This window comes from Sinocyclocheilus rhinocerous, unplaced genomic scaffold, assembly GCF_001515625.1.
Source record: "Sinocyclocheilus rhinocerous isolate Xijiao unplaced genomic scaffold, SAMN03320098_v1.1 scaffold2169, whole genome shotgun sequence".
Taxonomy (NCBI): Eukaryota; Metazoa; Chordata; class Actinopteri; order Cypriniformes; family Cyprinidae; genus Sinocyclocheilus; species Sinocyclocheilus rhinocerous.
In genome coordinates this window covers 76,499-90,831 of record NW_015658523.1, presented here as the reverse complement: position 1 = coordinate 90,831, position 14,333 = coordinate 76,499, and the positions used below count along the sequence as shown (strand labels likewise).

The following is a 14,333-nucleotide window of genomic DNA, read 5'->3' as shown; positions in this document are numbered from 1 at the left end:
TATATATATATACTGTATATATATAGTTCTCTGCATGAAAGGCCCACGGCTGGCAGATTAATGTGCTACTTCTTTTCTCTCCTTTATGGTAGGTAATTAAATGAAATGAAATGTGGAGGATGTTAACTGTAACAAGATGATTGACAGGCCAGTATACTGTGACAGGATGCGTGTTAATAACATCCATTAAAGAACCAAATTTATGACGCGATAGTATGTCCCAAAGCTTGTCTACTCTTCTGCTATTCTATTTGATTGGAATTTGATTGAAAAATAAATATAAATCTCAAGACATTGTTAAAATATATATTCTCTTTCTTGTTCATTGAAGTAACATTTCTAGGCATTTGAACACATCAAATTAAACTCTATTTTTTTTGCCTATTACAGTACATATTTAACAAGGTCTTGAGATTTTTTTAAATTAAAATTCCAATCAAATAGAATCCAGAAATTGCAAAAATAATCACAGAACAAAAGCTTCAGTTAAGTAACTATACAAAATAAAACTGAGGCATTACAGTAATATTGTCTTGACTTTATGCTTAAATAAATTCACAGAATGACACAGCGTGACTTATTTTTCAGTTTTTCAACTACAAGTTCCAGCTCTTTTATTTCTTCTCCTTGCTGCTCTTTCAGGTGCTGATAGAGTTTTTCCAGTAGTTCATGTTGTTCTTGACGTTCTTTAAGCATCTCTGTGAGCTCCTGAACGTGCTGCAGTTTTCTTTCTTTCGACTCATTAAACTCTTCTGCTTGTTTTCTGGCTTCATCTTTATGTTTCTTCTTCACGACTTTTATTTCCTCTTCATGTTTCTGTTTCATTTCATCTCTCTCTTTCTCTTCTCTTTCTTTTCTCTCCTCCTCTCTTTCTCTTCTCTTGATCTCTTCTTCTCGTTCTTGTTTCAGATATGCAATCATTTTCTTCCATCTCTTTCTCTCTTCTTCTCGTCTCTCATCATCTTCTTGTTTTCTTCTCTCCCACTCCTCTTTTCTCTCTCGTTCCAGTCGTTCATAATGTCTTTCAATTTCAGTTTTCTTTTGTTCATATTCTCTCTCTTTTTCTTCTCTTTCTCTTCTCTGTTTCTGTCTCTCCTCTTCTATCTTCTGTCGTTCTTCTTCTCTCTCTCTTTCAAATCTCTTTCTCATTTTCTCCAGTTCTTCTTGTTTTTCTCTCAGTTGTTCCTCATGTTTCTCTTTTCTCTTTCTTTCCTCTTCCTCTCGTTCTCTCATCTGTCGTTTCTTGTCATCCTCCCATTCTCTCTGCTGTCGTTTAATTTCCTCTTGAGTCTCTTTTCTGTCATTTTCAGCATCTTTTATTTTTCTTTTCCATTTCTGTCTGTCCTCCTCTTCTTCTTCATTCCTCCTTTTCTGCTCAGATTCTCTCTTTTTTATTTCTTCTTCTTCTTTTATCTTTAACTGTGTTATAACATGTTCTTGTTCAGTTCTCATCTTTTCTTGATCTCGTCTGTATTTCTCTTCTCTCTTTCTATCTTCTTCTTCTCTTTCTTTTTGCTGTTTTTCATACTGTGATCTCTGATTTTCAATCTCTCTCTTCATTTCTTCTATTTTTTGATAATATTCAGCTCTTAGTTTTTCCTCTTCTGATCGTTTCTGGTTTTCAATCTCTCGTTTCTTCCATTCTGTTTTTTCTTTCTCTTCAAACTCTTTTCTGAGTTTTTCCTCTTTTTCTCTCAGTTGATTCTGCATCTTCATTCTCTCCTCATCTGCTCTTTGCTTCTCTTCCTCGAGTCTCTTCATCAGGTTTTTCATATCCAGCTCATATTTGGCTTGTAATGCTTCATTTTGTGCCTGAATCTCTTTTTCTCTCTCTTTCATTATTTCCTCCATTCTCTTCTTAATGGACATCTCTGCCTCGGCCAGATTCTAAGGTTGCATTGCAGGCATTCACATATAGACTTAAAATGTCTAAAAGGTACAGCAAATAAAGCGATGAAGTTAAATGGTCATGAAGAACTGAATTTGAACATGCCACTTAATATGTGAATACTTTAGAGTCACAGAATGCAATTTTCACTCCTCGCGTAAAAGAACAAACTGGATTCAGCAAGCAAAAGCAGTATTCGAGATAGTGTGGATTTAGTGTGCGTTAAGGGCACTGCGCTTCGGCCGTCAAGTGGCCAAGACTGCAAGTGTGGGTATTTGGGTATTTGGACAAGGCACTGGTCTTGGGAGTCTCTACTAATTGACTGATGAGTTCATTCAAAATGAAAATGTTTGAAAAGTTTGAAAATGTGTTGTGTTGGTGTGTCTCCAGGAGCAGGGCTGGGAAACGCTGACTCAGATTTGCAAGTGATGGATAAACTTCATGATGGAAATCATATATAAAAACATTTTATTTTAAAAGAATATTATCCACTCACCTTCTGACTGAATCTTCTGCTTTAACTCTTTAATTTCATTCTCCATTCTCTTCTGTTCTTCTTTATATTTCTCCTCTGCTTCACATCTGACTCTGTTCTCCTGAGCTTTCATATACATCTGAAGTGAATACGGTTCAGTCTTCATGTTCTCTATATATTCCAGTAGTTCTGGGATCTGCCTGGAGTTTTCAGGTTCCTTTAACCCCATCACTCTGTACTGACCTCCACATAGACTGATTAACCTCTGAGATTCTGGTCTGGATTTGACTAAATCTGTCACTAGTGTTCCAACAGTGAGATCAGTGGTGAAAAGCAGCATGAAGTGCTCTCTGGAGTTGAATATCTTCTGGATCTTCTCTATTTCTGCTTTGTCTTCATCAGTCAGTGGAGCATCAGGAACAATGAGGAGGAAAACATGAACTCCAGGATGACAGAGAGACACACAGTTGAGAGTCTGATGCATCACATCCTCCTCTGAGAGATGGATCAGAGCTGGAAGCTTCACCAGACTCATCAGATGACCATGAATCTTCTCCTCCTCCATCACACACTCTGAGCTGAACGTCTGATGTGACATGGAAAGTGTTTTTTCCCCCATGAAACATTCCAATACAGAGGCTTTCAGAGCAGCATCACTTCCACACAACACCAGGTTCAGGTCTGGTTTTGTAGATGCCTGTATTGACACTGAAAAACATGAGGAAGAGAAAGAGGGATAAGCAAACTGCCTTTTAATAGAAACCACAGAACATTTGACTTCCTAAAGGTTTTTAGGCCTAATGTCAGAATAAAACAGTAATAATGTCAAAATTAATAACTGTGTTAACAGAATCAAAAATTGAATTTTTTTTTTTTTTTACTATATCAGTCCTAATTACTATTAGGTTATTAGAAAAATAGGGTGACCAGACGGCCTCATTTTCTGGGGACAGTCCTGTTTTTTGGTGTCCTGTCCCTGACTGGAGCTGTCTGCTGAAATGTCCCCAGGGGAATTTCAAAACAGCCCGCAAATATGTTGCAAGCAAGCCCTTGCTGTTTGCAATGGAGCAATATGTCAGAGCAATCATGTAGTGATTATTTCTACCAGCAGATGGCGCTGCATAAGATTACTTGGTCGCATGCCGCTGCTTCAGTCATTTAGAACTGAACCTCTGTGAGAGCTATAATTATCAATTATCTAATTCTAATTATTAATTATTTCATGCTACTGAAATAACCACTGTGATAACCACATTTTGTCATCTGTAATGTGCAATAAACCAATTCATAAATGTTTTTTTAACTTTTCATCTGTAGCCAGAATATGATGTGCTCTTTACCCACAAAAATCTTTCTATTAATCTTATTTAATAATCATGATTACAATATCAAGATAATAATCAACAATATTTTATGATATTGCCCTATTCTGTAATTAGTTTATTATTATTATTGTTATTATTTATAGGCTATTTACATAATGCAATTTTTGTGTAAATCATATACAGTATGCCAGCCTTGAGCAGCATTAAACTGTGTAAATAAACATAAATGTCATGTCAGATGCAGCTTCTGTTTCACTTTTGCAGTGTAAAGATCGCTTGTTTTGATGTTGAAAAAAAAATTTGATTGGTAGCAGTCTATAGTATTCTGATTGATTTAAGTAACTTGTTAAATTTAAGTACTTGGCATAAAAACCCACAAGATACATTTAATAAGGTAATTATAATTGATCATACTCTTTGAAGTATGCTATAAATTAGATTGTTTTGGACAAGGCACAAAGGCTAGAGCTGGCATTCATGAATTGATGGATTAGCAGGTCCTTGTTTGTCACGATCAGCAGCTGGGGTGCCCATGAGCTCCACCAGAGCGCACTCCTTACTACTCCTCTGCAATTCCATCAGGAACCACATTTCCCAAAAATCTTTGCCTGGACTCATTGTCATGTGATCACGTCCACCTGTGTGTCAATAGGTGCTTTCGACTTCATGCGGCGCCGCGCAAACCGATCGGCGGCTGACTTGAAGCAGTGCATGCCGATTAGAAATTTAGTCCGACATGAACCGACGCCGACGCCACGTCACTGTCACGTGTGGCATCAAAGTACGGTGAGAGCGTTTCGAGAGCAGCCGGCTGACTCAGCTGGCGCAGCTTTTTCAGAGCGACTGCAGGAGCGTTGATGACGACACAGCCATTTCACGATTGGCCAGATTCACCGCATGACAACTATCACGTGTGTTTCGGGATTATTCTAACCTTTTCAATTCCAATAATAGCCACAAATCTGTGTTTTTAGAACAGTAAAAGCTTTTTTACTGTAGTCGCAATGTTGACTCAGCGGGCGCAGGTTTTTCAGAGCGATTGCAGGAGTGCTGATGATGACACAGCTGTTTCACGATTGGCCAAATTCACCACATGACAACAAGGACGTGTGTTTCTGACATCTTCAAATCCAATACTGCTCATAAATCTGTGTTTTTAGAACATTAAAAGCTTTTTTACTGTAGTCGCAATATACAAATATAAGTCCTTATATTGAGTCACGTTTATCATGAAAGCATATATACCCCCACTTTATTAGTATTTAAATAGTATATATTTACATTGAACTTTATTCTTGAACAGATGGCGCTGTAAGCAGTATATAAAAAGTGTTTCTGTTATAAGTGATCAAGGGCTTAGGACGTTCCAGTTCAGCCCATTTCAAGGATTCCACCAGTAGTGGGCACTCATGCAACGTAATCAATGACGTACATCCGAGTAAATGAGACGGAGGGAAGTTAGTGAGTGAAGGGCATAAAAAATGGACTGGGACGCAGCCTAAATCTGAGCTTGAGTTGTTGTTTGTCAGTTGATGTTCCTGTATGCATTTTCCAATTGATGCTCTCTTGCCTTCTCTGTGTGGATTATGTTCCTGAGTCCCTTATGTGGATTACACCTTGGTTCTTGGCTTGGATTATCTGTGTTTTAATAAACTTTTGTGCTTACACTTGGATTCTCGCTCCTCCTTGTCCTGGCTGACACTTAACACTTGTTAACATTACCTGCTGGTAGATGTTGGAACTACACAAGTAAACATCATGTTTCCACTTTGACTGCCTTTTAAAAATGACCATTTTTCATATTAACTGTGTTTGTATACTTAGTTGATTCACATACTATTGGGGCGATCAACACTTGAACTGCGATGCCTCCTGCCTGCAACAAAAATAGGAACAAAAGTGAGCAGGTGCAAATGTTTCAAATGTTTGAAAGTTTCACTAAGTAACATTAAAACTGAAAATATTATTAGAATACTCTATTTCAGAACACTGAAAGGAAGCCTTTCTGAAAATGCACTTCTTGCTCTAGAATTTAATTATCTTTGTTCCTTATTAAATATTGTCACAAGCTATCAACCAAGTAGAACAGATTTGCACAATTGAGTTTAATCAGTTGTATCTTAGAAATGGCTAGGAATTGGGCATTTGGATGATTTTTACATCTAGTACTGTATTTCTAACTGCATGAGGTGAACAACTGAACGATTTATCTTAAAACAGCATACAGTGTTATATTGCTCGTACAAAACACTCAATTTGGAACAATGATGGCAATAACACGTACCAATTATAATGTTCTATAATATTTTATAATTGTAAAATTATTACATTTCCTATCAAATGCAAAAGTGCTGATGTTTTGAGTGCTAATTTTAGTTTTTGTTTCATTTTAGTTTTAGTTTATTTAGTTTTAAAAAACCCATTTTATACACATTCAACAACACTCTCCTCTGAAACAATATAGTTTTAAGACAGTTACAGGCCACTACATTATTTGCACTTAAAATATAATGTTACAATATCACGATCAATTAATTATTGTGGTATTCAGGGAATGGTGATATGGACCTGATCTAAATAGTCTTTTCTTAAATCAGAAGATTTGATATGATTGCATGAACTTTAAAAACAGATAACAATTAACAATACCCCTGAATGATTTTCAAATAAATCTTTCAGAGCAGTTTGAGCTGCAGTGATGCAGTTATAGACAGGTCATTTATAAGCCTACAGTATGTCCAAATCATCCAGTCACCCGATACAGTTTCTGTCATTTCTAAATTCCTCATTGGAGAAAGGCAAATCACACAACAGACAGTGTTCTGGCCTCCTGATGCTTCTGTGACGAAGCAGCTTATGCTTTTCGAAATATGCTTAGGGATACATCATTTGTCAATTTGTCTTGTTTAGTATCAACAGCACTAAATATTAGAGAGACTGATAGTCTTTGTTTAATAGATGTTAAACAGCTCAACAGATGTATCAGTAAACTAAAACAAATACAGCATTTGACTTACTGTGGGGCCGATCCAAGTCTGGACTACTTCTGCGAACTGCACAACACAAGAAAACACACACACACACACACAGAGTTAGTGGATCATGCAAACATGATTTTGAAATGAATCAGAATAAAGACTATCACCAGCCCAACCCCAAAGAAGCACTTAAAAAAAATAACCATGGTTTTATTGTAGTAAAAGTGTAGTAGCCATGTTTTTTTGTTTTTTTTTGGTGTATTGATTACCATTTGTATAACCAGTTTTACTGCAAATACCATGGTTAAACTATGGTTAGTGAAGCAAAACCATAGTTAATTTATGGTTACCATGGTTTAACTAGCCTATAGTAACCATGGTTTTTTGGTTTTACTTGTGGTAAAACCATGGTTAATTTTCTTAAATCTTTTTTTCATGTGAATTTAATTAATTCAAAGGCTATCATCAACTTCTGCTTTCGTTTATATAGCATAGCATACTCATTTATGATCCACGATCTTCATTTAATCGACGACACATCAAACACTGAACAGTGTTCTGACCTCCTGATGATTCTGTGACGCATCAGCTTCTATATTTTATGAATATGTTTAGGTTTACAGCATTTGTCAATTTGAAATATGCTATGCGTGCTGTAGGCTTAGCGCTTCCTGTTTCGATGAACCAATTTTAAACAAGTAACGTTACGTCCAACTACTAAAACATAATTTAATAAGAGAATCGATCGGTTGACTCAGAAGGATTAAATTATGATAGATAATTAAAGAAACGTGTATCATGCATGCTAGTACATAAAGTTAGCTAAACATCTTACCTGATCTGTGTGCCATTGTATCACCACACCTTTAAACCGAAAGTAAAAGTATGAAGCAAGCACGCGCCACCCTATGGATGCATTAAAACATACATGTTCTGTAATGACGCAGTATATAAAATAATTACTATAACGCTATCATAATCTGCAAAACGTTGTACCTTTGGTAAAAATCTAATAGGCTACATTTAATTCAAGTCTACAACAGTTTTTCCCATCCTCATTATAGCCGATTGTAAGGCCTAGAGAAAACATTCATTGTGAATTTCCTGTTGTGGCTGATTTTAGCTTTTTGTTTTCTATCAGATGATATAAGGAAAACAGTAATCTGAGTATATATAAGTGACATGTACAAATAAAAGCACATCCTTCAATTCAAGTAGGCCTAAATTAGGCTATGCTAAATTTTGCATTACAAGTCCATTACAACTTTTAATTGCCATGTATTTTCCTAGCTAAATGCAACATGACAGTTTTGGTGATTAGGTTAAGCTTAAAGTGTCAATAAAATGAAGATTTTAAACACGACATCGTTTACTCTTCCTCGTGTCTTTCCAAATCAGAATGTATTCATTTTTCTTGTTGAATAATGTCTCTGTGACTTTATTATTTTTGTTTTCCTGTAGTTTTTATTTTCCTGTAGAGGGAAAAACAAGCAGACAAGCAAACAAACAGACAGATAGTAAATCATCAGATAACATAAACAAAAAGTAAAAATGGCTTGTACACAATCTTAATCCTTATACATTTTTGTATTAACTTTATTTTACTCAAGACACATTTTTTAACCCAAAGTATAACATTCAAACGTAATGCATCTGCAAAGTCCCAAACCTCTGAGAGGGTGATTACCTCTGGGTGACTGGGTCATTACTTATGCTATCTATATTCCATCCAGAGGCATCATGCCCATTCAAACCAAGGGAGCAAAGAGATCGAAATGAAGGGGAAATAAATCAAATACATAATTAATATAATAATAATAATAATAATATAAAATATTACGGAAAACAGACGATCAGTTAATGGACTTACAAGACTGTCAGATGGATAAAAATGTTTTCTTGTAGGCCTATTTTATTTTATGTACTTTATGTAGCATTTATTCATGATCAACTTCATTTGAATGCTGTCTACATCGCGTGCAATTCAGACTGGTAGCCCAGTCATATGGTTACTATAATCATTTAATAATTTCTATAATAGTTAATATAATAATTTCTTAATTCAAAATAAAATATTCATAAATCCATCTCTGATAATCGCAAGTTGCTATGGTCACACAGGTTTGTTTATGCATCACACTCGTGGCCACATAAATGGATGTTGTTTAGGGGGAAGTCGTGGCCTAATGGTTAGAGAGTCGGACTCGTAACCCAAAGGTTGTGGGTTCGAGTCTCGTACCCGCAGGGATCGTAGGTTGGGGGAGTGAATGTACAGCACTCTCTCCCACCTTCAATACCACGACTGAGGTGCCCTTGAGCAAGGCACCGATCCCCCAATTGCTCCCCGGGCGCCGCAGCTAAAATGGCTGCCCACTGCTCCGGGTGTGTGTTCACGGTGTGTGTGTGTGTTCACTGCTGTGTGTGTGCACTTTGGATGGGATAAATGCAGACCACTAATTCCGAGTATGGGTCACCATACTTGGCCACATGTCACGTCACGTCACTTTCACTTTCACTTTAATGTTCCTGCATCTGCCTCATCCCATAATAATAGAGTCAGCTCTCTATATCAACATCAGATGCCACACAATTTATAACCAGTCTTTAAATATACCACAGAAATAATTATGTTACCAGTATACTCTCCACTTATCCATTGACACCTTCTGAACATTTGGCAAAAGCACTAAAGGGGATTTGGTTTCAGAAAAATCAACAACTCTAAACAAAACTAGATCAATTCCTTTACAATTAACAAGATGCAAAGTCCATTCCTATGATGCTCGGCCTTCAACAGGATCTCGAGGCCATGACTTCACATCGCGTGGCCACGACATAAGGATGATCATTACCTCGACAAAATGATCTCGTGGCCACGACAAAATTAAGTGAACCGAACATGTCCCCTCCCGGTCACCGTACATATCTGGTAGGGAAGACTGGTTTTATGCGTAATTAATAGATTACACTAACATTAGGATACTTTGCCTATCGCCCATTATAGATCAACTAACATGATCTATAAAGGTGCAAAATGCATTTACTACACATATTTGAGAAGAGAGATATTTCATGATATAGGCTTAGTTAACACGTTAGGAAATAATTTGAATAAAAAGGAGAAATGAAATAAAAACATAAGCCAACATCAGTTACCAACATCAGTTATACCCCCCCGCTCACTCGTGCCCCCTCAAAAATAATAAGTGCGTAACGCCCCTGTTTGAGATACAAGTGAAATAGTTGGAGCCTTGTGCTAAAGCTAAAGCAATGTGCAAACTTTGCGCAAGAGTTATGCCGGTGAACGTTTTAACCTTAGTCAGTTATACAAAGTGAAAGTAAAGAAAGTACAAACTGACGGCGCTTTCGGCATCTGACGCTGCATTAACGGCGCATAATCTGTTAGAGACGATAAGAGACAAATCTACTTCAACATATGCTGATAACGGCATATAACTCTCTTGAATTATTCATTACTATTTCTCTTGTGGCCCATACATAGTGAAAAAAAAGAGAAATGTACTCTTAATTTTAATTGATGACTGCAGTGTTAATCATTGTAATTACAGGCCTGTTTTAAAATACCTTTTTAAAAACATTTTCAGTGAGGAGTAAGCTAATAGCCTAATCTTTTATTATCCTCACAGCGCATCAGTTATGCGGTGATGCACTATGAAATTATCGTGGGGCAAAAGTAATTTAATAATAAAAGTAACTTAATAATAATAACAGGCCTAACAATAACATCAAAAGCCTCTACAATTGAACCTGCAAAACCTGCAATTGCAGTTATTTGCACAATTATCTTCTTTACGTGGGTTGTGCATCAGCACGTCTCTTTAGTGTGGATGAATCTAATGTTTTGAGGAGTGTGGCTGTCAGTCACCACACTGCTGTGGATATTTACTGTACTTCAGAATTACAGATAATACGTCTTAAGTATGTCCAAAATAAGAACTTTCACCCAAAAATGTTATCTGAACAAGAAAGAAACATGTCTGCCGTTTTTGTTCAGACCAACTGGAAAAAAAAAGTTTTAAAAAGAAAGTCACTGTCATTTTGTTCTGCACTCACTTCTGAGGGAACATCAATTTATGCATTTTTTTGTGTTTTTTTTATTTATTTACCTCTAAAATTACCATATTTTTATGTAAAATATGCTTATTTTATGTTATATTTAATATTACTTTTACTTCAGTACAAAAAAAATCATTCAGCCAAAACCTAAATATTTGGTGACTTTGATGACATCTGGTGGTATAAAAATATAAAAATATCTTACCAATTTATTTGCCCAAAAAGTTCTTTAAAACTTTCGGTTCTATTGTACTGCCATTTTTCTGGGGGCTTTAAAGCACATAGAATATCTAAACTGCATGTAAGTCTAGGTCATTGGGGGGCTTAAGTTTGCCAAATTTTCAACACTACTATCGGGCTGTCAATTGTAGAGCCTTAACATTCTGGCAGGACCCATGCCCAAGTCTTTCAGCTGATCTCCCTTCATGGCTTATGATTGAGCGGGGTGCTTCAAACTCGTCTCTCTCCTCATTGCTATTTGCTGCCCAAGAGACATCTAAAGCTGCAGTAGGATCTCACTTCACAATTAATAACTCTCTTAGGATATGTTGTCAGATCAGTAAGACATTCAAACTGCCAAATACCTCATTTTTTGCTCCTGTCTGTCATAGGCATGGGCCGGTATGACATTTTGACCATATGATAAGCATAAAAAAATATCACAGTTTCACTGTATTGCGATTACAGCTCTATAATGACTTATTTTTAAATGTCTGGGTAAAAAAACAAAAAAAAACACTTTTTTCTATTGAATTGAATATATTTTGTTTTTAAGCAACATACAGAATATTTGGAAAAGTGATGCTTGTTTCTTTTTTGTTTGGTCTGTTTCTCAAATGTTTGCTGAATTGTGGGCTATCCTGCAGCTTTTTATGTGGATGTTTAAAAAATAAAGACGGACATGCTGATTTAACCAAAGTCTATAATTACAGATTTGGTTATAATAATCAATCTATAATTACAGATTGATTATTCGTGTGTGTGTGTGTGTGTAAAGGTTTTTCTGTACTGGTGGAATTGGGGTTGTACCTGAACTCACCCTTCAGTTTGCGTTTGAGCTTGACATTTAGAATTTATTCTGATAATCCAACACACAATGTCTTCATAAGAACCAACAAAACTTCCAGCAGCTGCTCCGATAAAACCTCCAAACTGACTCCAGTCACGAGCTCGTTTTGCACTACATGGTAGGTGTTCTTCAGCTTCTTTTAAAGCTTCAGCTACTTCTCTTTCGAGTTTTATGAGATATTCACACTCTGCTTGTTCTCTTGTTTCACGCTGAATTTTCTCCTTAAGTTTTTGTTTTTCTTTCTCATGCTTTTCTTCCAAGTATTATATGAAGTTCTCTTGTTGTTCTCCCAAAGCATTTTCTTTTATTTTATTTTCTTAAAAAGCCTGTCTGGTTAATTTGCCCATGAACACTCCTGTGAGGCGGCCTGAGGTACCGCAATTCCTAGGCCCCCTTTTGGGGCACAGTTATGTCGCAATATTGGAAATATTTCTGTTTTAAACCATAAAGGCTGATATTAAGCAATGTGCAAACTTTGCGCAAGAGTTATGCCGGTGAACGTTTTAACCTTAAGTCAGTTATACAAAGTGAAAGCAAAGAAAGTACAAACTGACGTGATATTCACACTCTGCTTGTTCTCTTGTTTCACGCTGAATTTTCTCCTTAAGTTTTTGTTTTTCTTTCTCGTGCTTTTCTTCCAAGTATTTTATGAAGTTCTCTTGTTGTTCTCCCAAAGCATTTTCTTTTCTTTTATTTTCTTCTTCAAATAGTTTCTGTTTCTCCTGTAGTTTTCTCTGCAGCTCTTTTTGTAGATTTTCGTCTGTTTCTTTCTTGATCTCTTCTTCTCTCTTTTTGAATTCCTCCTCACTTTTTCTCAGTTCATTCTGCATCTCTTGTCTTTCTCTCTCATTTTCTTTCTTAATTTCTTCTATTTCTGCTTCATATTTGGCTCTCAATTCTTTTTCTTTTCTCTTGATATCTTCTTCTCGCTCTTTCATGATTCTTTCTTGCTCTTCTCTGATGTTCTTCTCCACTTGCTGGAACATCTCATTGGTGTAGAAACTCCCTCCATTTGCTGCCACCATACAGTCAATCTTATCCAGCAGCTCAGAAACCTGCGTCTGATCTTTAGTGTCTTTGTTATTGAACACATGGTATCTGTGACCACACTGCTTGATGAGGTACTGCAAGCTATCATCACCTTCAATAAAATCTTCAACTCTTGTTCCTCTAAGATCATCTCCTCTGGTGAAGAGCGCCATGGTATACATTCTGGATTTGTCTCCAAACATGTCCTGGATCATCTTCACTGCATCTTTCTCCTCTTGAGTGAATCGTCCCAGTTGAATCACCAGCAGAAACACATGTGGTCCAGGTGCTGCCATTGAGACACACTTCACAATCTCCTTCCTGGTCTCAACATTATCAACTCCAGTATCAAACAGGCCTGGAGTGTCGATCACAGTTATCCGTCTTCTGTTGAACTCAGAGGTTTCTTTCTCACACTCTCTGGTCACGGAGCGTGAAGTCAGTTTTGATATAAAAGCTTCTCTTCCCAGTATTGTGTTTCCCGTTGCACTTTTCCCAACGCCCGTCTTTCCCAGCAGCACAATCCTCGCAGCAACATAATTGTGTGTTAAACCTAGAAACAGAAAGAGACGAACAATTACTGATGTGAAACACAAAACAAAAATAAAATCACATTTCCTATAGCAACCATGGTTTAATTTTTCAATTTTTTTGTTATGCTTGGCAATTTTAGGACAAAGGTGAGAGGATCCAAATGCAGATGAGCTTTATTGAAAGAATTAACAGGAACCAGAACGACGGAAACCATGAACAGGAGAGAACCAAACACATAACAGCCAGTAAACAGAGAAGACTAGACAAAGATCCAGGACAAACACAGGGGTTTAAATACACATGTTAACAAGGGAAACGGGGGATGGGGGGGCGGGGGTTAATGAATTGTTATAGTAACTAATGATGGTAATTATTGTAACAGATAAGGCAGGTAGGCAAACAGGGACACAGAACACAGGAAAAGAGCACAGAAAAACTGGGGAAATACATTTCGAAATAAGAGTACAAAACACAAGACCAAGACTGGGGAACACAAGCAAAGAATCATGACATTGTTGATGTCGAATGCAATGGATGCTGTGTCTGTGTCAATAAATTATTCTCTTTTTTTACCATTTATAATAAAACTAAGTTGCATGTAAAAAAAAAATCAATAGTATTTACAAAACAAAAAATTTACAATTACAATAAAATATTCTACTTTTAATGTCAGAGCAGCATGGCTACTGTAAACTGAATGTGTCTGGCTTTCAGTGTCATCCGCTTCATTATTTTAAAGGGGTCACTCTAGCCCGCCGGATGCCGCTCACTCAAGTCCGCCGTTCACTCAAGCCCACCGGCCTCCGCTCACTCTAGCCCGCCGCTCACTCTAGCCGGCCGCCGTTCACTCAAGCCCACCGGCCTCCGCTCACTCAAGCCCGCCGGATGCCGATCACTCAAGCCCACAGGCCTCCGCTCACTCAAGCCCGCCGTGTGTGACGCTGTGTGTTTCGTTGTG

At 37.0% G+C, this 14,333-nt stretch overlaps 2 protein-coding genes across 2 annotated transcripts in view; both read right to left on the bottom strand.

The window, feature by feature from the left end:
* Window positions 1-32: 32 nt before the first annotated feature.
* LOC107722683 (citron Rho-interacting kinase-like) overlaps window positions 33-14,333 on the bottom strand; it is a 25,849-nt gene continuing 11,548 nt past the window's right edge. The window contains exons 7-8 of the mRNA XM_016531150.1: window positions 12,787-13,394; window positions 33-1,875 (exon numbers count right to left, since the gene is read on the bottom strand). Of these exons, the coding sequence (XP_016386636.1) occupies window positions 556-1,875; window positions 12,787-13,394 (1,928 nt within the window). The 3' untranslated portion in view covers window positions 33-555. The remainder of the gene's footprint in view (window positions 1,876-12,786; window positions 13,395-14,333) is intronic.
* Window positions 2,188-7,565, bottom strand: LOC107722690 (GTPase IMAP family member 5-like). Its single transcript, XM_016531161.1, has 4 exons — window positions 7,502-7,565; window positions 6,706-6,741; window positions 5,526-5,564; window positions 2,188-3,071 (listed from the first exon to the last, which is right to left on the bottom strand). Exons 1-4 carry the CDS (start codon window positions 7,515-7,517, stop codon window positions 2,362-2,364), a joined length of 801 nt encoding a protein of 266 aa, XP_016386647.1. The 5' UTR covers window positions 7,518-7,565; the 3' UTR covers window positions 2,188-2,361.